The sequence below is a fragment of the Anomaloglossus baeobatrachus genome, chromosome 10 (assembly GCF_048569485.1).
Source record: "Anomaloglossus baeobatrachus isolate aAnoBae1 chromosome 10, aAnoBae1.hap1, whole genome shotgun sequence".
Taxonomy (NCBI): Eukaryota; Metazoa; Chordata; class Amphibia; order Anura; family Aromobatidae; genus Anomaloglossus; species Anomaloglossus baeobatrachus.
Window position 1 is genome coordinate 213,778,631 of NC_134362.1, and position 23,578 is coordinate 213,802,208.

The following is a 23,578-nucleotide window of genomic DNA, read 5'->3' on the forward strand; positions in this document are numbered from 1 at the left end:
GCAGCTGCCAGATGCCGGCTCCTGCTTCCTGCTCACTTCATTTCGTCGCTCTCTCGCTGTCACACACAGCGATCTGTGTGTCACAGCGGGAGAGCGCCTTTGAAGAAAACGAACCAGGGCTGTGTGTAACGAGCAGCGATCTCGCAGCAGGGGCCAGATCGCTGCTCAGTGTCACACACAGCGAGATCGCTAATGAGGTCACTCTTGCGTCACCAAAACCGTGCCGTAGCAGCGATTTCGGTAGCGATCTCGCTATGTGTGAAGCACCCCTTACTCGATCTCCTTATCCCCCCACTGCTATGGCTTACCCCGACCTGATCCCCTTATCTCCGGCTGCTATGGCTTAAGCTGGGTTCACACATAGCGACAGCGACAACGACGTTGCTGTTACGTCACCATTTTGTGTGACGCAACAGCGACCTTGTAAGTCGCTGTTATGATCGCTGCTTAACTGTCAAACACAGCAGAAGCAGCAGCGATCATAACGACGCTGTGCTACATGTGCAGAGAGCAGGGAGCCGCGCACACCGCTTAGCGCTGGCTCCCTGCACTCCTTGCTACAGTACACATTGGGTTAATTACCCGATGTGTACTGCAGCTACATGTGCAGAGAGCAGGAGCCGGCACTGGAAGCGAGGGCGGACGCTGGTAACGAAGGTAAATATCGGGTAACCAGGAAAAGGTCTTCCCTTGGTTACCCGATGTTTACCCTGGTTACAGCTTACTGCAGCTGCCTGACGCCGGCTCCTGCTCCCTTCATTTCGTCGCTCTCTCGCTGTCACACACAGCGATGTGTGCGTCACAGCGGGAGAGCGACGACCAAAAAATGAAGCTGGACATCCAGCAACGAGCAACGACCTCACAGCAGGGGCCAGGTCGTTGCTGGATGTCACACACAGCGACAGCGACGGGACGTCGCTGCAACGTCACAGCAAATAGTGACGTAGCAGCGACGTCGTTGTCGTGGTCGCTGTGTGTGACACCACCCTTACCCCGACCCGATCCCCTTATCTCCGGCTGCTATGACTTACCCCGACCCGATCCCCTTATCTCCGGCTGCTATGGCTTACCCCGACCTCATCCCCTACCTACGGCTGCTATGGCTTACCTCCACCTCATCCCCTACCTCCGGCTGTTATGGCTTACCTCCACCTCATTCCCTACCTCCGGCTGCTATGACTTACCTCCACCTCATCCCCTACCTCCGGCTGTTATGGCTTACCTCCACCTCATTCCCTACCTCCGGCTGCTATGGCTTACCTCCACCTCATTCCCTACCTCCGGCTGTTATGGCTTACCTCCACCTCATCCCCTACCTCCAGCTGCTATGACTTACCTTCACCTCATTCCCTACCTCCGGCTGTTATGGCTTACCTCCACCTCATTCCCATACCTCCGGCTGCTATGACTTACCTCCACCTCATTCCCCTCCCTCCGGCTGCTATGGCTTACCTCCACCTCATCCCCTACCTTCGGCTGTTATGGCTTACCTCCACCTCATTCCCTACCTCCGGCTGCTATGACTTACCTCCACCTCATCCCCATACCTCCGGCTGCTATGACTTACCTCCACCTCATTCCCCTCCCTCCGGCTGCTATGGCTTACCTCCACCTCATTCCCTACCTCCGGCTGTTATGGCTTACCTCCACCTCATTCCCTACCTCCGGCTGCTATGACTTACCTCCACCTCATCCCCTACCTCCGGCTGCTATGACTTACCTCCACCTCATCCCCTACCTCCGGCTGTAATGGCTTACCTCAACCTCATCCCCTACCTCCGGCTGCTATGGCTTACCTCCACCTCATCCCCTACCTACGGCTGCTATGACTCACCTTCACCTCATCCACTACCTCCGGCTGCTATGACTTACCTCCACCTCATCCACTACCTCCGGCTGTTATGGCTTACCTCCACCTCATCCCCTACCTCCGGCTGTAATGACTTACCTCCACCTCATCCCCTACCTCCGGCTGCTATGGCTTACCTCCACCTCATCCCCTACCTCCGGCTGTTATGGCTTACCTCCACCTCATTCCCTACCTCCGGCTGCTATGGCTTACCTCCACCTCATCCACTACCTCCGGCTGCTATGACTTACCTCCACCTCATCCCCTACCTCCGGCTGCTATGACTTACCTCCACCTCATCCCCATACCTCCGGCTGCTATGACTTACCTTCACCTCATCCCCTACCTCCGGCTGTTATGGCTTACCTCCACCTCATCCCCTACCTCCGGCTGCTATGGCTTACCTCCACCTCATCCCCTACCTCCGGCTGTTATGACTTACCTTCACCTCATCCCCTACCTCCGGCTGTTATGGCTTACCTCCACCTCATCCCCTACCTCCGGCTGTTATGGCTTACCTCCACCTCATTCCCTACCTCCGGCTGTTATGGCTTACCTCCACCTCATTCCCTACCTCCGGGCTGCTATGACTTACCTCCACCTCATCCCCTACCTCCGGCTGTAATGGCTTACCTCAACCTCATCCCCTACCTCCGGCTGTTATGGCTTACCTCCACCTCATTCCCTACCTCCGGCTGCTATGACTTACCTTCACCTCATCCACTACCTCCAGCTGATATGACTTACCTCCACCTCATCCCCTACCTCAGGCTGCTATGGCTAACACCTAATCTCTTGGCCCAGCTTCTAAAGGCTGCTTTACATACAGCGATATCGTTAGCGATGTGACACACCCAGATCGTTGTTACGATTTGCCGAGATCGCTCATAGGACATTTTGTAGCGGTCACACGTACACATCTTACAAACGATGCTACATCGTTCAGCGATATATTGTTTGACCAAGGCGGTCGTGTGGATGTTGTTCGTCGTTGGCAGGGTATCACACATAGCAATATGTCTGCTGCGTTCGAAACGACAAATAATATTTTGAAACTGAACGACGTGTCAACGGTCACCGATTTTCACCCTACTTTCGATCGTTTGGAGTCATACGTAGGTGTCACACGCAACGACGTCGCTAACGATGACGGATGTGCGTCACGAAAACAGTCACCCCGACGACACATCGTCAGATAAATCGTAGCGTGTAAAGCGGCCTTTAGTGTTTATTCCTGCAGCCATTATTGGCTTCTTTGCAGGTTTCTTATTACAGGCTTTTGTGTGCCCCTTGTTCCCCTATGTTGTCACACATCACTGGGATAATGCCCTACACGGTATAGGACAGTGCGCTCACACACTATAGGTCTATCCTCCTCGGGTTTCATGTCGGTTTTTAGCTTCTATGGATGTGGTTCTCTCTCTTAACACTTTAATGTGAGCTGCTCTCTACTTATATATGAGCCGCTCTCTTGCTCTATACGCCGATGGGAGCCACTCTCTTGCGCTATACGCCGATGGGAGCCGCTCTCTTGCTCTATACGCCGATGGGAGCCGCTCTCTTGCTCTATACGCCGATGGGAGCCGCTCTCTTGCTCTATACGCCGATGGGAGACGCTCTCTTGCTCTATACTCCGATGGGAGACGCTCTCTTGCTCTATACTCCGATGGGAGACGCTCTCTTGCTCTATACTCCGATGGGAGACGCTCTCTTGCTCTATACTCCGATGGGAGACGCTCTCTTGCTCTATACTCCGATGGGAGACGCTCTCTTGCTCTATACTCCGATGTGAGACGCTCTCTTGCTCTATACTCCGATGTGAGATGCTCTCTTGCTCTATACTCCGATGTGAGACGCTCTCTTGCTCTATACTCCGATGTGAGCTGCTCTCTTGCTCTATACTCCTGTGACGGGGTATGCGACAGAGCAGTAAGGGACGCCAGGCCAAGGAACAATCCAAGAAGATTTAATGAGGCAGGGAGCATAAAACATGCAATATTAAAATGGTTCTTTAGAGTCCACACAAAGGAAATAGGTCCGGGGGCGCCAAGGAGAATGCAAAAGTCCTCAAAGTCCAATCGCCAATGTACGAGCGATAAGGAGCTGGCCTTAGCACAGGTCCTCACCCTTCACTCAACAAAGCATAATTAAAAACTAAAACATGGGGCTGAATCTCCCACCCCTCCTTAGATCCACCCTCTTAACATTTGCTACTTGTAGCTAGAAAAGGGTTCCTAGACACAGCCTCCAGAGATTGTGTACTAGGCAAGCCCACTGCAGAGGAGAACAATATATATGCAACCCCCCCCCCAAATCAAGGACAATAGCTACGGCTGAAGCCTGATTGCAATATGATACAGGCTGGGGGGATATAATCAAACAAAGAAATATCCAGTTTTTCATTATTACGCAATAATTTTATGCTAACTCCATTAGATACTTAAATTTAAAGAAAATAGGAGTATTTACACATAATACAGTACAAAAATAGCTTTATTAGTACAAAAAATCAGAAACAATTGGCACACAATAAAAACACTTAAAACAGAGTGTTACAGCGTACATTGCTCACAAGTGTAGAAGGAACAACAACCAAGAGAGGGTATTGTTGTTGTTCCTTCTACACTTGTGAGCAATGTACGCTGTAACACTCTGTTTTAAGTGTTTTTATTGTGTGCCAATTGTTTCTGATTTTTTGGGGGGATATAATGTTACAACCCCTTCCCCCCTCAATTGGTGTATGGACTAGTGACCTCAACAGGTCGCTTGTCAAGTACACGTAAACATGGTGGACCTGACTCAGGGCTCTTCTTGCCTGGACAATCCGTCTGCATTTTGGTGTTGGCTGCCTCTTCTATATTGTATGGTAAAGTTATAGGGCTGCAGAGCCAGGCTCCATCGTAGTAATCGTCCATTGTCCCCAGAGACTCTGTTCAGCCAGGTGAGGGGATTGTGATCAGTAACCACAGTGAATTCTCGTCCATACAGATACGGCCTTAGTTTCCTAAGGGCCCACACTACAGCCAGACATTCTTTTTCAACAGTTGCATAGGCCACTTCTCGGTCCAGCAGTTTCCGGCTGAGATAGGCAATGGGGTGCTCCTCCCCGGCTGCATTCACCTGGCTGAGGACAGCTCCCAGTCCATAAGAAGAGGCATCCATCTGCACAATGAATCTCCTCTTGTAGTCTGGAGCAGCCAGAACAGGGTCGCAGACCAAGGCGTCCTTCAGCCGGTTAAAAGCCTCATCACAGGCTGGAGTCCAGATCACCAGCCGGGGCATCGTTTTCTTCGTGAGGTCTGTAAGGGGCTTGGCCACACTGCTGAAATGAGAAACAAATTTTCGGTAATAACTGGCAGTGCCCAAAAAAGCCATAACTTGTTTCTTGGTTTGGGGTACAGACCAGTCTCTAATAGCCTGGATTTTGGCAGGTTCAGGACGTAACTTCCCCCCTCCCACTCGATGCCCTAGATATTGGACTTCACCCATCCCCAATTGGCATTTATTAGGTCGAATAGTTAGGCCTGCTGTGAGAATCCGGTCAAGAACAACAGCTACTTGATTCAGATGTTCCTCCCATGTGTGGCTGAAGATGGCGATATCATCCAGGTAGGCACAAGCGAAGTCGCCACATCCCCGGAGGATCTTGTCCACCATTCTCTGAAAGGTTGCAGGGGCGTTTTTCATTCCGAAAGGCATGTTTAGAAATTCATACAGACCAAAGGGGGGTTATAAAAGCCAACTTTTCTCTACCTTCCTCCGTCAGGGGAATTTGCCAGTATCCCTTACTGAGATCCAAGGTGGTGACGTATCGTGCCCCAGCTAGCCGGTCTAGAAGTTCATCAATGCGGGGCATTGGGTAAGCATCACTGATGGTATGGTCATTTAGTCGTCTGTAGTCCACACAAAATCGAGTACTCCCATCTTTCTTGGGTACTAACACAACAGGAGAGACCCAAGGACTATGGGAGGCCTGAATCACCCCAAGCTGTAACATCTCCTCCAGCTCATGCTGCATGGTGTTTCTAACTGATTCTGGTACCCGGTAGGGAGCCTGTTATATGGGACGGATGCCCTGAGTGTCCACATGATGTTGGGTTACTGTGGTTCGACCTGGTCGGGATGAGAAAGCAGCCTGTCTCTGATGGAGCACTCCCAGCATTTGTTTTTTCTGTAAGGAATCTAAGTGATCTCTCAGAGGAACCTGTTCCACAGTGGATGGGGCTCTGGCTGCTTCAACAAGATCAGGTAATGGGTCCTCATCCTCCTGACCATCTTCTGAAGCCAGCCGACAGCTTGCTATCATAGGTAATGTCCGGTCATGGTACTCCTTAATCATATTCACATGGACAGTCCTTTGTCTTAGTCCCTGATCATCTAGAGCAAGAAGGTAATTGGTGTCGTTTAGTTTTCTGAGAACTCGGAAGGGACCCTCCCATGTTGTCTGGAGTTTATTTTGCCGATGGGGAACAATCATTAAGACTTGTTGTCCCTCTACAAATTCTCGATAGCGTGCTTTGCGGTCATACCATGTCTTCTGTCTGGTTTGAGCCATCCGTACATGATCCTGAGCCAAACTAGCAAGTTGAGCCAGGGTTTCCCGAAGCTTGAGGACATATGGAACAACAGGGGTTCCTGTATCTTCAACTTGCCCCTCCCAATATTCCTTTAGCAGAGTTAAGGGTCCTCTGACCTTTCTTCCATAGAGTAGTTCAAAGGGGGAAAACCCAGTGGACTCCTGGGGAACTTCCCGGTAGGCGAACAGGAGATGGGGTAGGTACTTCTCCCAGTCGGAATCACTGTCAGTGAAGGCCCTTAGCATATTTTTCAGTGTTTGATTAAACCGTTCACAAAGTCCATTGGTTTGAGGATGGTATGCTGTAGTTCGAATTGCCCGTACTCCACAGGTGCGCCACAGACACTGCACCAACTCTGACATGAACTGGGAGCCTTGGTCCGATAAGATTTCACTGGGGAATCCTACTCGGGTGAAAATGGTAACAAGGGCCTCAGCCACCTTGGCTGCAGAAATACTTGACAAGGCCACGGCTTCTGGATATCGGGTGGCATAGTCCACAACGGTGAGAATGTACTGCTTTCCAGATTTACTTGGTTTAGCCAGTGGTCCAATGAGATCGACAGCTACTCTTTGAAAGGGTTCTTCTATTATAGGGAGTGGTTGCAAGGGTGCCTTTGGGTGATCTCCGGGTCGCCCTCTACGCTGACATATGTCGCAGGTTCGGCAGAAATGCGCCACTGCTTGAGAAATTCCAGGCCAATAGAAAATTTGAGTCAATCGTCTCTCGGTGCGGGTTTTCCCTTGATGGCCAGCAGTAGGAATGTCATGAGCAAGGTGTAATAGGGAAATTCTGTATTTCTGAGAAACAATCAGCTGTTTGCTATAAGTCCAGGGCTTATCTAAGGAGTCAGCGTTGGTAACTCGATATAGGAGTCCATTTTCTCTGATAATGTTTTCCCCATTTTCTCCTAACTGCCCTACTTCAGCCCGAGCTCTAAAGCTAGCCAGGGTGGGGTCAGTCTCTACCTCTTGTCTAAACTGAACTTTATCCCAAGTGACATTCATATGAGACCCACAAGAAGAATCACTCACCGGCTGTGAAGGCAGTTCGGGTGGCCTCAGTTCCATTGATGGGTTGTACACGTCCACATCTGCTGCCCTCTTTGCTTGACTTCTGGTTATCGCGCCGACAAAGTGGCATTGAAGATTCCCCACATCATTCCCTAGAAGAATGTCTGCAGGAAGGCCGCTCATCACACCAATCGTGCATTGTTTTGCTCCAAAGCCATAATCCAGGGTCACACTCGCTCTTGGAATATATCTCTGAGTACCTCCAGCCAATTCAACAGCAATTCCTGGTCCCTTTTGCACTGCTTCTGGTTGAATTACTCGGGGATCTGCGATGGTGAGAAAAGCCCCAGTGTCACGAAAGCCAACAACTTTTTGGCCATCCAGCACAACCTCCTGTAGATGTTTATGCTGAAGATCAGAAGAACGGGCGGCTGTGGCTCGCACCCCATAGACTCCTGGTAGGGAAGTCAACATATCAGAGTCACTTGTCGAATCATCAGGGAGTGAATCCAGCTCTTCTCCAGCTGAGGGCGTCTGTAGATAATGAACAGGCAAAAGGGTTCTGTAACTGTTTTGCCTCTGAGCACCTGGACAGTGAGCTTGCAGATGACCAGGCTGCCCACATCCATAACATCTGCGTTCTATGAGTCTTTCTCCACGTCGTACTCCCAAAGAGGAGGCAGGAGTAGTAGGAGGCACATTCACACGGGGTCCGCCATGTGTTGGTAGTCTATTGGGACGGTAAACATTGGAGGCCAAAGGACAAGGGACCACTGGTGTTGGGGAGCTGGTAGTTTTTTTTGTCACCGACTAGTAGCTTTTTCCATTGAGGCTTGATGGTGAGCACCTCATCAGCTAGAGCGGCAGCTTGTTCCACAGTTGACGGCTTTCTCTCACGCGCCCATTCTCTGATTTCCGCAGGGCACCTGGCATAGAACTTCTCTTTCAGGATGACCTGGAGGAAGGTCTCCCAAGTTAAGGCCCCCTCTCCCTCCAGCCAGCGATGGCATACTTGTTTCAGTCTGTGGGCAAACATCTTGAAAGACACTTCTCCATCACAGGCTAATGTACGGAACTGAGTTCTATAAGTATCTGAGGTCACGGCATAATGTTCTAGAATGGTCTGTTTTATCTCCCCATACTCACAATTCCACTGAGGGTCCATAGCTCTGTAGGCGTCGGCAGCTCCACCCTCCAAGAGGCCCACCAGGTGTCTGACTCGCTCTCTTTCTGGGACTTCCATTAATCGGCACTGATGCTCAAAGTCCTGAAAGAAGCCCTCAATGTCACCTGCAGCTTCATTAAATGGCTTAAAGTCCTTGCGGGACACTCTGGAGAATTCCCTCATAGTTGGTGCTGTGGTTAAAGTTTGTCTGGAGCCTCTAGCTGCTTCCACAGCAAATCTCCTCTCCAGCAATGCCCTCTCCTTAGCTCCGCGAATAGCCTCCCTCTTATCTTCTATGGTGGCCTCATCTCCAAGCAGTGCCATCTCCTCCTCATACCACAAAATCCATTGACTTTTTTGGGTATTTACCTCCAGCTCCCGTCTTTCCTCCCTTTGCTGTGGAAATTGTTCCTCGGTGCCATCTTGCAGGCAAGCGTTTTCCAATGCCTCAATTAGTTGCTCCTTAGAGAGTCCTTTGTAACCGACTCCTAATTCACGGGCCATTGTTTGTAGGCTCACCATAGTCCAGTTCTTGTACTCTGAGGTTCTGATTCCAGATGTTAATGGGCCGTTGTCCTCCAGTTTCTTTGGAGGCGTGGGTTCAAATCCTACTGCTGCCACCAGTTTGTGACGGGGTATGCGACAGAGCAGTAAGGGACGCCAGGCCAAGGAACAATCCAAGAAGATTTAATGAGGCAGGGAGCATAAAACATGCAATATTAAAATGGTTCTTTAGAGTCCACACAAAGGAAATAGGTCCAGGGGCGCCAAGGAGAATGCAAAAGTCCTCAAAGTCCAATCGTCCATGTACGAGCGATAAGGAGCTGGCCTTAGCACAGGTCCTCACCCTTCACTCAACAAAGCATAATTAAAAACTAAAACATGGGGCTGAATCTCCCACCCCTCCTTAGATCCACCCTCTTAACATTTGCTACTTGTAGCTAGAAAAGGGTTCCTAGACACAGTCTCCAGAGATTGTGTACTAGGCAAGCCCACTGCAGAGGAGAACAATATATATGCAACCCCCCCCCCCCCCCCAAATCAAGGACAATAGCTACGGCTGAAGCCTGATTGCAATATGATACAGGCTGGGGGGATATAATGTTACAACCCCGATGTGAGCCGCTCTCTTGCTCTATACTCGGATGTGAGATGCTCTCTTGCTCTATGCTCGGATGTGAGACGCTCTCTTGCTCTATACTCGGATGTGAGACGCTCTCTTGCTCTATACTCGGATGTGAGACGCTCTCTTGCTCTATACTCGGATGTGAGACGCTCTCTTGCTCTATACTCGGATGTGAGACGCTCTCTTGCTCTATACTCGGATGTGAGACGCTCTCTTGCTCTATACTCGGATGTGAGACGCTCTCTTGCTCTATACTCGGATGTGAGACGCTCTCTTGCTCTATACTCGGATGTGAGACGCTCTCTTGCTCTATACTCGGATGTGAGACGCTCTCTTGCTCTATACTCGGATGGGAGCCGCTCTCTTGCTCTATACTCCGATGGGAGCCGCTCTCTTGCTCTATACTCCGATGGGAGCCGCTCTCTTGCTCTAAACTCCGATGGGAGCCGCTCTCTTGCTCTATACTCCGATGGGAGCCGCTCTCTTGCTCTATACTCCGATGGGAGCCGCTCTCTTGCTCTATACTCGGATGTGAGTCGCTTCCAGGTAACCTCCAGAGATGATAACTACCCGCAGTGCCCTCTTAGCATTGTGTCCTATGAGTGTCCTCAGTCCTCTCTGCAGACCCAGTCTTGCCACGTCAAGCTCAATCCCAACCTCTGGATACAACCCTCATACTGTAGAGCCACTTCTTCCTCATTGCGCCCGCCATGGCAGTGTGGGGACAGACAGCACAGGCGAGTACATTATTCTTTACTGGTGTCCATTGTGGCAGGGTTACCCGAGGAAGCAGCCACACAAGGGTCCTGGCTCTGTGGGGGATGAGGGAGCCATGGCGCCATATTCTGGGGTAAATTGGGTACGTTTGCACCTTTCTGTGACTGATCCGTTCCACACAGGTACATGGGGCACTTTCTTCGATTCCTACAATCCCCATTTACACACGTGAGGTCTCAGAAATCAATGCCGTATGTGCATGTAACATCTCCTCACACGGTGGGAATAGTGGCACCCCGGCCTCAATAAGTTGGGGAGCTCAGGACAAGTGGGAAGAGCAGCTAAGCCACCTGGGGTGACATCTGTCCATCTACAGCATCTTTCCCCGAGTACATCGCCACTATCTAAGGCAGTGACAATTCTGATAAATGTACGCACAGACACACACTAATAGATGGCATATGGCATGGGTTCTGCTGCAGAGCACGTGTCTGTGGATCTGTACCAGGCACATATAGACAAAGGATGCAGATATCAAGTTACCTGTGCATTGATTCATCCTTGCCATGCTGCTCACGAACGGCCATTGCTGTAGACACATTGCTACCTCCGACCACTGCCCTGAGATCATCGACCAGCTGTCAAGAGAAAGGACACAGTGATGAGAAAAGAGGACAGTGCCAGTGTGAACCCCAACATGAGACCCCCCACTACAGGTAAAGAAATCCAGATGGTACCATGAGCTCCCAGACCACCATTACCCGCATTGCGCCCCCAATATATGTCTGAAGTACTGATTACTGAGCCCCCTGTACCATACAATGAGATCAAGTAGTACTAGTAGCTTGGAGGCAGAGGTCCCTCCAGACAACAGTGCAGAGGACCACCGCAGAGGACCACCGCACGCACGGCAATATGAAAATTAAAGTTTTATTGACAAGATAGCAAGTGGCAATAGACAGTACCGGCAATGTCTGTCCCAGGACCTGGATCGCAGCCTTAGGCCTCCTTCACACATCCGTGTCTCCGGTACGTGTGACGTCCGTGTTCACATGGACTCATGTAGACCCATTAAAATCAAGCGGCTTGGTCACACATCCATGTTTTCACAAGGACTGTGTTTCCATGTGGAGCGTACGCGTGTCCATGTGCGCCACACAGCAACATGTCTGTTTCCTGCCAGCAGCACGGACGTCAGACGGACCGCACACTGATGTGACACGTACCAGAGAAAACACGGGCCACATAAAACTAAAGAATTCTTATACTTACCTGTCTCTGGCGCTGCCGTCTCTGGCGCTGCAGTCTCTGCTGTTACTTCTGGGCCGCTCATTATGCTCATTGCATATTCACTGCACTGACCGCAGACCTGGAAGTAACAGCAGCACCGGAGACAGGCAAGTATACAGCTCATGCTGTTCGTGTGCTTTTCCCGGATGTTACACGGCTAGCACACAGAACACACATGGACACACACATATGCACCTTCACCACAGACCATGCAAACTGTTGGTGTTTTGTACAGACGTGTGAAGGAGGCCTTAAAGAGAAGCGGTCAGCGGGATTGTGTAATGTAAAGTACAGAGCCGGCTGTGATGTCGTCGTCGTAATACGGGTCACATTGTTACCAATGGTGAAGAAATCTGCTTTGTTCTTCTGTAATGACCATTTGAAGTTTTAACTTAATTTGATGTCAGTGCGCAGAGGCCGGACTCTACACACGTCTTCTCCTCCCTGTCTGTGGTTCCCCAGCCTCTCCGTCTGCCTCCGATCTGTGAATTTCAGATCACCTCTGAGATTTCAAACAGAGGAGGAACACCATTCACAGACTGGACGCAGGCGGAGGGTCCAGGAAGCATAGACCGGACACAGGCAAAGGAGCCGGGCATCACACACTGGATGCAAGCGGAGGAGCCGGGCATCACACACTGGATGCAAGCGGAGGAGCCGGGCATCACACACTGGATGCAGGCGGAGGAGCCGGGAAGCACTGACTGGATGCAGGCGGAGGAGCCGGGAAGCACTGACTGGATGCAGGCGGAGGAGCCGGGAAGCACTGACTGGATGCAGGCGGAGGAGCCGGGAAGCACTGACTGGATGCAGGCGGAGGAGCAGGGAAGCACTGACTGGATGCAGGCGGAGGAGCCGGGAAGCACTGACTGGATGCAGGCGGAGGAGCCGGGAAGCACTGACTGGATGCAGGCGGAGGAGCCGGGAAGCACTGACTGGATGCAGGCGGAGGAGCCGGGAAGCACTGACTGGATGCAGGCGGAGGAGCCGGGAAGCACTGACTGGATGCAGGCGGAGGAGCCGGGAAGCACTGACTGGATGCAGGCGGAGGATTCGGGAAGCACTGACTGGATGCAGGCGGAGGAGCCGGGAAGCACTGACTGGATGCAGGCGGAGGAGCAGGGAAGCACTGACTGGATGCAGGCGGAGGAGCAGGGAAGCACTGACTGGATGCAGGCGGAGGAGCAGGGAAGCACTGACTGGATGCAGGCGGAGGATTCGGGAAGCACTGACTGGATGCAGGCGGAGGAGCTGTGGATGTCAGATCAAAGCCAGGTGTAGATGTGACGGAGTGTGCAACAGATCAGGCAGGGACAGTGGGCCGGTGAATAGACCAGAAGACCTTTATTGGGACTGGGAGAATATAACCCCAAATGTAGATATAATTCCGTAGAGTCTGCAATGTGGCCGCAACAAAAGAAACAGATCCGGGGGCATCACCCGATAACCTGACGCCAAGAAATCTGCAGCATCTCTTATGTGGGTTCCCCAAATCCAGCAGAGTGGGCGAGACAACATATCTCCGATCTCTAATAGTCTTTACACGGGCACCAGGACCCGGCAACAAATCACCGCACCAACTACCAAACCAAATATCAGGCTTATTGTTCTCCTCTCCTGGGATCAGCCCCCTCGATGGGCAGAAATGCTCACCCCCCAGACCTCCTGTGCCCCCCTGACCCCTCTGTATGATCACTGGACCCATAGCCCCCCACACACCCACCCCCCGTCCTCTCCAGACCCCTCTGTCTGATCACTAGACCCATAGCCCCCCACACACCCCCTCCGTCCTCTCCAGACCCCTCTGTCTGATTACTGGATCCATAGCCCCCACACACCTCCTGCGCCCCTCCAGACCCCTGTCTGATCACTAGACCCATAGCCCCCCCACACACCCCCTCCGTCCTCTCCAGACCCCTCTGTCTGATCTCTAGACCCATAGCCCCCCACACACCCCCTCCGTCCTCTCAAGACCCCTCTGTCTGATCACTAGACCCATAGCCCCTATACACCTCCTGCGCCCCTCCAGACACCTCTGTCTGATCACTGGACCCATAGCCCCCCAAACACACACTCCCCGTCCTCTCCAGACCCCTGTCTGATCACTGGACCCATATCCTCCCACACACCTCCTGCGCCCCTCCATGACCCCTCTGTCTGATCACTAAACCCATAGCCCCCCACACACCTCCTGCGCCCCTCTGTCCTCTCCAGACCCCTCTGTCTGATCACTGGACCCATATCCTGCCACACATCTCCTGTGCCCCCCTGACCCCTCTAGACCCCTTTGTCTGATCACTAGACCCATAGCCCCCCTACACACCCCCTCCGTCCTCTCCAGACCCCTCTGTCTGATCACTAGACCCATAGCCCCCCCACACACCCCCTCCGTCCTCTCCAGACCCCTCTGTCTGATCTCTAAACCCATAGCCCCCCACACACCCCCTCCGTCCTCTCCAGACCCCTCTGTCTGATCACTAGACCCATAGCCCCCCACACACCCCCTCCGTCCTCTCAAGACCCCTCTGTCTGATCACTGGACCCATAGCCCCTATACACCTCCTGCGCCCCTCCAGACACCTGTCTGATCACTGGACCCATAGCCCCCCAAACACACACTCCCCGTCCTCTCCAGACCCCTGTCTGATCACTGGACCCATATCCTCCCACACACCTCCTGCGCCCCTCCATGACCCCTCTGTCTGATCACTAAACCCATAGCCCCCCACACACCTCCTCCCCTCTGTCCTCTCCAGACCCCTCTGTCTGATCACTGGACCCATATCCTGCCACACATCTCCTGTGCCCCCCTGACCCCTCTAGACCCCTTTGTCTGATCACTGGAACCATAGCCCCCCACACACCTCCTGCGCCCCTCCTGTCTGATCACTGAGCCCATAGCCCCCCACACACCTCCTCTATCCCCTCCAGACCCCTCTGTATGATCACTGGACCCATTGCCCCCCACACACCCGCTCCGTCCCCTCCAGACCCCTCTGTCTGATCACTGGACCCATAGCCCCCACACACCTCCTCCGTCCTCTCCAGACCCCTCTGTCTGATCACTGGACCCATAGCCCCCACACACCAGCTCCGTCCTCTCCAGACCCCTCTGTCTGATCACTAGACCCATAGCCCCCACACACCCGCTCCGTCCTCTCCAGACCCCTCTGTCTGATCAGTAGACCCATAGCCCCCACACACCTCCTCCGTCCTCTCCAGACCCCTCTGTCTGATCACTGGACCCATAGCCCCCACACACCCGCTCCGTCCTCTCCAGACCCCTCTGTCTGATCACTAGACCCATAGCCCCCACACACCCCCTCCGTCTCCTCCAGACCCCTCTGTCTGATCACTGGACCCACAGCCCCCACACACCCCCTCCGTCCTCTCCAGACCCCTCTGTCTGATCACTGGACCCATAGCCCCCACACACCCCCTCCGTCCTCTCCAGACCCCTCTGTCTGATCACTGGACCCATAGCCCCCACACACCCCCTCCGTCCTCTCCAGACCCCTTTGTCTGATCACTAGACCCACAGCCCCCACACACCCCCTCCAGACCCCTCTGTCTGGTCACTAGACCCATAGCCCCCACACACCTCCTCCGTCCTCTCCAGACCCCTCTGTCTGATCACTGGACCCATAGCCCCCACACACCTCCTCTGTCCCCGCCAGACCCCTCTGTCTGATCACTGGACCCATAGTTCCCCCACACACCCCCTCCGTCCTCTCCAGACCCCTCTGTCTGATCACTGGACCCATAGTTCCCCCACACACCCCCTCCGTCCTCTCCAGACCCCTCTGTCTGATCACTGGACCCACAGCCCCCACACACCCCCTCCAGACCCCTCTGTCTGGTCACTAGACCCATAGCCCCCACACACCTCCTCCGTCCTCTCCAGACCCCTCTATCTGATCACTGGATCCATAGTTCCCCCACACACCCCCTCCGTCCTCTCCAGACCCCTCTGATCACTGGACCCATAGCCCCCACACACCCCCTCCGTCCCCTCCAGACCCCTCTGTCTGATCACTGGACCCATAGTTCCCCCACACACCCCCTCCGTCCCCTCCAGACCCCTCTGTCTGATCACTGGACCCATAGCCCCCCACACACCCCCTCCGTCCTCTCCAGACCCCTCTGTCTGATCACTGGACCCATAGCCCCCCACACCCCCTCCGTCCCCTCTGTCTGATCACTGGACCCATAGCCCCCACACACCTCCTCCGTCCTCTCCAGACCCCTCTGATCACTGGACCCATAGCCCCCCACACACCCCCTCCGTCCTCTCCAGACCCCTCTGTCTGATCACTGGACCCATAGCCCCCACACACCCCCTCCAGACCCCTCTGTCTGATCACTGGACCCATAGCCCCCACACACCCCCTCCAGACCCTTCTGTCTGATCACTGGACCCATAGCCCTCCACACACCCCCTCCGTCCCCTCCAGACCCCTCTGTCTGATCACTGGACCCATAGCCCCCCACACACCCCCTCCGTCCTCTCCAGACCCCTCTGATCACTGGACCCATAGCCCCCACACACCTCCTCCGTCCTCTCCAGACCCCTCTGATCACTGGACCCATAGTTCCCCCACACACCCCCTCCGTCCCCTCCAGACCCCTCTGTCTGATCACTGGACCCATAGCCCCCCACACACCCACCCCCCGTCCTCTCCAGACCCCTCTGATCACTGGACCCATAGTTCCCCCACACACCCCCTCCGTCCCCTCCAGACCCCTCTGTCTGATCACTGGACCCATAGCTCTCCACACACCCCCTCCGTCCCCTCCAGACCCCTCTGTCTGATCACTGGACCCATAGCCCCCACCCACCCCCTCCGTCCCCTCCAGACCCCTCTGTCTGATCACTGGACCCATAGCCCCCACACACCTCCTCCGTCCTCTCCAGACCCCTCTGTCTGATCACTAGACCCATAGCCCCCCACACACCTCCTCCGTCCTCTCCAGACCCCTCTGATCACTGGACCCATAGTTCCCCCACACACCCCCTCCGTCCCCTCCAGACCCCTCTGTCTGATCACTGGACCCACAGCCCCCACCCACCCCCTCCGTCCCCTCCAGACCCCTCTGTCTGATCACTAGACCCACAGCCCCCACACACCCCCTCCAGACCCCTCTGTCTGGTCACTAGACCCATAGCCCCCACACACCTCCTCCGTCCTCTCCAGACCCCTCTGTCTGATCACTGGACCCATAGCCCCCACACACCTCCTCTGTCCCCGCCAGACCCCTCTGTCTGATCACTGGACCCATAGTTCCCCCACACACCCCCTCCGTCCTCTCCAGACCCCTCTGTCTGATCACTGGACCCATAGTTCCCCCACACACCCCCTCCGCCCTCTCCAGACCCCTCTGTCTGATCACTGGACCCACAGCCCCCACACACCCCCTCCAGACCCCTCTGTCTGGTCACTAGACCCATAGCCCCCACACACCTCCTCCGTCCTCTCCAGACCCCTCTATCTGATCACTGGATCCATAGTTCCCCCACACACCCCCTCCGTCCTCTCCAGACCCCTCTGATCACTGGACCCATAGCCCCCACACACCCCCTCCGTCCCCTCCAGACCCCTCTGTCTGATCACTGGACCCATAGTTCCCCCACACACCCCCTCCGTCCCCTCCAGACCCCTCTGTCTGATCACTGGACCCATAGCCCCCCACACACCCCCTCCGTCCTCTCCAGACCCCTCTGTCTGATCACTGGACCCATAGCCCCCCACACCCCCTCCGTCCCCTCTGTCTGATCACTGGACCCATAGCCCCCACACACCCCCTCCAGACCCCTCTGTCTGATCACTGGACCCATAGCCCCCACACACCCCCTCCAGACCCTTCTGTCTGATCACTGGACCCATAGCCCTCCACACACCCCCTCCGTCCCCTCCAGACCCCTCTGTCTGATCACTGGACCCATAGCCCCCCACACACCCCCTCCGTCCTCTCCAGACCCCTCTGATCACTGGACCCATAGCCCCCACACACCTCCTCCGTCCTCTCCAGACCCCTCTGATCACTGGACCCATAGTTCCCCCACACACCCCCTCCGTCCCCTCCAGACCCCTCTGTCTGATCACTGGACCCATAGCCCCCCACACACCCACCCCCCGTCCTCTCCAGACCCCTCTGATCACTGGACCCATAGTTCCCCCACACACCCCCTCCGTCCCCTCCAGACCCCTCTGTCTGATCACTGGACCCATAGCTCTCCACACACCCCCTCCGTCCCCTCCAGACCCCTCTGTCTGATCACTGGACCCATAGCCCCCACCCACCCCCTCCGTCCCCTCCAGACCCCTCTGTCTGATCACTGGACCCATAGCCCCCACACACCTCCTCCGTCCTCTCCAGACCCCTCTGTCTGATCACTAGACCCATAGCCCCCCACACACCTCCTCCGTCCTCTCCAGACCCCTCTGATCACTGGACCCATAGTTCCCCCACACACCCCCTCCGTCCCCTCCAGACCCCTCTGTCTGATCACTGGACCCATAGCTCTCCACACACCCCCTCCGTCCCCTCCAGACCCCTCTGTCTGATCACTGGACCCATAGCCCCCACCCACCCCCTCCGTCCCCTCCAGACCCCTCTGTCTGATCACTGGACCCACAGCCCCCACACACCCCCTCCAGACCCCTCTGTCTGGTCACTAGACCCATAGCCCCCACACACCTCCTCCGTCCTCTCCAGACCCCTCTATCTGATCACTGGATCCATAGTTCCCCCACACACCCCCTCCGTCCTCTCCAGACCCCTCTGATCACTGGACCCATAGCCCCCACACACCCCCTCCGTCCCCTCCAGACCCCTCTGTCTGATCACTGGACCCATAGTTCCCCCACACACCCCCTCCGTCCCCTCCAGACCCCTCTGTCTGATCACTGGACCCATAGCCCCCCACACACCCCCTCCGTCCTCTCCAGACCCCTCTGTCTGATCACTGGACCCATAGCCCCCCACACCCCCTCCGTCCCCTCTGTCTGATCACTGGACCCATAGCCCCCACACACCCCCTCCAGACCCCTCTGTCTGATCACTGGACCCATAGCCCCCACACACCCCCTCCAGACCCTTCTGTCTGATCACTGGACCCATAGCCCTCCACACACCCCCTCCGTCCCCTCCAGACCCCTCTGTCTGATCACTGGACCCATAGCCCCCCACACACCCCCTCCGTCCTCTCCAGACCCCTCTGATCACTGGACCCATAGCCCCCACACACCTCCTCCGTCCTCTCCAGACCCCTCTGATCACTGGACCCATAGTTCCCCCACACACCCCCTCCGTCCCCTCCAGACCCCTCTGTCTGATCACTGGACCCATAGCCCCCCACACACCCACCCCCCGTCCTCTCCAGACCCCTCTGATCACTGGACCCATAGTTCCCCCACACACCCCCTCCGTCCCCTCCAGACCCCTCTGTCTGATCACTGGACCCATAGCTCTCCACACACCCCCTCCGTCCCCTCCAGACCCCTCTGTCTGATCACTGGACCCATAGCCCCCACCCACCCCCTCCGTCCCCTCCAGACCCCTCTGTCTGATCACTGGACCCATAGCCCCCACACACCTCCTCCGTCCTCTCCAGACCCCTCTGTCTGATCACTAGACCCATAGCCCCCCACACACCTCCTCCGTCCTCTCCAGACCCCTCTGATCACTGGACCCATAGTTCCCCCACACACCCCCTCCGTCCCCTCCAGACCCCTCTGTCTGATCACTGGACCCATAGCTCTCCACACACCCCCTCCGTCCCCTCCAGACCCCTCTGTCTGATCACTGGACCCATAGCTCTCCACACACCCCCTCCGTCCCCTCCAGACCCCTCTGTCTGATCACTGGACCCATAGCCCCCACCCACCCCCTCCGTCCCCTCCAGACCCCTCTGTCTGATCACTGGACCCATAGTTCCCCCACACACCCCCTCCGTCCCCTCCAGACCCCTCTGTCTGATCACTGGACCCATAGCCCCCACACACCTCCTCCGTCCTCTCCAGACCCCTCTGTCTGATCACTAGACCCATAGCCCCCCACACACCCCCTCCGTCCCCTCCAGACCCCTCTGTCTGATCACTGGACCCATAGCTCTCCACACACCCCCTCCGTCCCCTCCAGACCCCTCTGTCTGATCACTGGACCCATAGCCCCCACCCACCCCCTCCGTCCCCTCCAGACCCCTCTGTCTGATCACTGGACCCATAGCCCCCCACACACCTCCTCCGTCCTCTCCAGGCCCCTCTGTCTGATCACTGGACCCATAGCCCCCCACACCCCCTCCGTCCCCTCCAGACCCCTCTGTCTGATCACTGGACCCATAGTTCCCCACACACCCCCTCCGTCCTCTCAAGACCCCTCTGATCACTGGACCCATAGTTCCCCCACACACCCCCTCCGTCCTCTCCAGACCCCTCTGTCTGATCACTGGACCCATAGCTCTCCACACACCCCCTCCGTCCTCTCCAGACCCCTCTGTCTGATCACTGGACCCATAGTTCCCCCACACACCCCCTCCGTCCTCTCCAGACCCCTCTGTCTGATCACTGGACCCATAGCCCCCCACACCCCCTCCGTCTGATCACTGGACCCACAGCCCCCACACACCCCCTCCGTCCCCTCCAGACCCCTCTGTCTGATCACTGGACCCATAGTTCCCCCACACACCCCCTCCGTCCCCTCCAGACCCCTCTGTCTGATCACTGGACCCATAGCCCCCCACACACCCCCTCCGTCCTCTCCAGACCCCTCTGTCTGATCACTGGCCAACATATGACCCTCCATTGCTGTGAATGATGCCCCCGGTGCGGCCTCCATACCTGCGCCGTCACCCTGTATGACCGGCTCAGGCCGGCGCTCAGCACTCTCGCTCTTAGCAGCACAGACATGGCAGCCAGGCCTGACCGGAGGAAGGAGGCGACCAGGGCGGAGAAACCGAGGACACCGGACACCAACAACACCCACATAAAGGAACAGGACCCTGCACCGAGGCTCCGGCCATGCGAACAGAAAAAGCACATCACTGGCTGTACCTAATCCTGTGTGTATCTACTGTACACCCGTACCTAATCCTGTGTGTATCTACTGTACACCTGTACCTAATTCTGTGTGTATCTACTGTACACCTGTACCTAATTCTGTGTGTATCTACTATACACCCGTACCTAATCCTCTGTATCTACTGTACACCTGTACCTAATACTGTATCTCCTGTACACCCGTACCTAATCCTCTGTATGTACTGTACATCTGTACCTAATCCTCTGTATCTACTGTACACCCATACCTAATCCTCTGTATCTACTGTACATCTGTACCTAATCCTCTGTGTCTACTGTACACCGGTACCTAATCCTCTGTATGTACTGTACATCTGTACCTAATCCCCTGTATCTACTGTACACCCATACCTAATCCTCTGTATCTACTGTACACCGGTACCTAATCCTCTGTATCTACTGTACACCCATACCTAATCCTCTGTATCTACTGTACACTTGTACCTATTCTTATGTGTATCTACTGTACCCTAACCTAATCCCCTGTATCTACTGTACATCTGTACCTAATCCTCTGTATCTACTGTACACCCATACCTAATCCTCTGTATCTACTGTACACTTGTACCTATTCTTATGTGTATCTACTGTACACCCGTACCTAATCCCCTGTATCTACTGTACACCTGTATCTAATCCTATGTGTATCTACTGTACACCCGTATCTAATTCTGTGTCTACTGTACACATGCATCTAATTCTGTGTATCTACTGTACATGTATCTAATCTTATATGTATCTAATGTATATCTGTACCCAATCCTATCCAGCATGCTAAAATTAGATCTAATGTTCAGCAGAAACTAATCTGTTACGTGGATCAAAACCATTTCATGTGTGCTGTGCAGGCCATGTGTCTGCTGAGCTGCTGTATCTAAGCTCATCATGTGTGATACAGTTTTCTGAGCAGTGAAAAGAAGTAAGCGTAACTACCAGATGAAACAGACAATGGCCGTCACCACAGCCGAGGAGGAGGCAGATATCAGCCGTCACCACAGCCGAGGAGGAGGCAGATATCAGCCGTCACCACAGCCGAGGAGGAGGCAGATATCAGCCGTCACCACAGCCGAGGAGGAGGCAGATATCAGCCGTCACCACAGCTGAGGAGGAGACAGATATCAGCCGTCACCACAGCCGAGGAGGAGTCAGATATCAGCCGTCACCACAGCCGAGGAGGAGGCAGATATCAGCCGTCACCACAGCCGAGGAGGAGGCAGATATCAGCCGTCACCACAGCCGAGGAGGAGGCAGATATCAGCCGTCACCACAGCTGAGGAGGAGACAGATATCAGCCGTCACCACAGCCGAGGAGGAGTCAGATATCAGCCGTCACCACAGCCGAGGAGGAGGCAGATATCAGCCGTCACCACAGCCGAGGAGGATGCAGACTCCAGCCGTCACCACAGCCGAGGAGGAGGCAGATATCAGCCGTCACCACAGCCGAGGAGGAGGCAGATATCAGCCGTCACCACAGCCGAGGAGGAGTCAGATATCAGCCGTCACCACAGCCGAGGAGGAGTCAGATATCAGCCGTCACCACAGCCGAGGAGGAGTCAGATATCAGCCGTCACCACAGCCGAGGAGGAGTCAGATATCAGCCGTCACCACAGCCGAGGAGGAGGCAGATATCGTCCGTCACCATAGCCGAGGAGGAGGCAGATATCAGCCGTCACCACAGCCGAGGAGGAGGCAGATATCAGCCGTCACCACAGCCGAGGAGGAGGCAGATATCAGCCGTCACCACAGCCGAGGAGGAGGCAGATATCAGCCGTCACCACAGCCGAGGAGGAGGCAGATATCAGCCGTCACCACAGCCGAGGAGGAGTCAGATATCAGCCGTCACCACAGCCGAGGAGGAGGCAGATATCAGCCGTCACCACAGCCGAGGAGGAGGCAGATATCAGCCGTCACCACAGCCGAGGAGGAGGCAGATATCAGCCGTCACCACAGCCGAGGAGGAGTCAGATATCAGCCGTCACCATAGCCGAGGAGGAGGCAGATATCAGCCGTCACCACAGCCGAGGAGGAGACAGATATCAGCCGTCACCACAGCCGAGGAGGAGGCAGATATCAGCCGTCACCACAGCCGAGGAGGAGGCAGATATCAGCAGTCACCACAGCCGAGGAGGAGGCAGATATCAGCCGTCACCACAGCCGAGGAGGAGGCAGATATCAGCCGTCACCACAGCCGAGGAGGATGCAGATATCAGCAGTCACCACAGCCGAGGAGGAGGCAGATATCAGCCGTCACCACAGCCGAGGAGGAGGCAGAGATCAGCCGTCACCACAGCCGAGGAGGAGTCAGATATCAGCTGTCACCACAGCCGAGGAGGAGGCAGATATCAGCCGTCACCACAGCCGAGGAGGAGGCAGATATCAGCCGTCACCACAGCCGAGGAGGAGTCAGATATCAGCCGTCACCACAGCCGAGGAGGAGGCAGATATCAGCAGTCACCACAGCCGAGGAGGAGGCAGATATCAGCCGTCACCACAGCCGAGGAGGAGGCAGAGATCAGCCGTCACCACAGCCGAGGAGGAGTCAGATATCAGCTGTCACCACAGCCGAGGAGGATGCAGATATCAGCAGTCACCACAGCCGAGGAGGAGGCAGATATCAGCCGTCACCACAGCCGAGGAGGAGGACGATATCAGCAGTCACCACAGCCGAGGAGGAGGCAGATATCAGCCGTCACCACAGCCGAGGAGGATGCAGATATCAGCAGTCACCACAGCCGAGGAGGAGGCAGATATCAGCCGTCAC

At 55.3% G+C, this 23,578-nt stretch overlaps 1 protein-coding gene across 1 annotated transcript in view; it reads right to left on the reverse strand.

The window, feature by feature from the left end:
* Positions 1–20,689, reverse strand: part of LDHD (lactate dehydrogenase D) — a 98,118-nt gene extending 77,429 nt beyond the window's left edge. The window contains exons 1-2 of the mRNA XM_075326278.1: positions 20,578–20,689; positions 10,991–11,085 (exon numbers count right to left, since the gene is read on the reverse strand). Coding sequence (XP_075182393.1) covers positions 10,991–11,085; positions 20,578–20,646 — 164 coding nt within the window. The 5' untranslated portion in view covers positions 20,647–20,689. The remainder of the gene's footprint in view (positions 1–10,990; positions 11,086–20,577) is intronic.
* Positions 20,690–23,578: the final 2,889 nt, after the last annotated feature.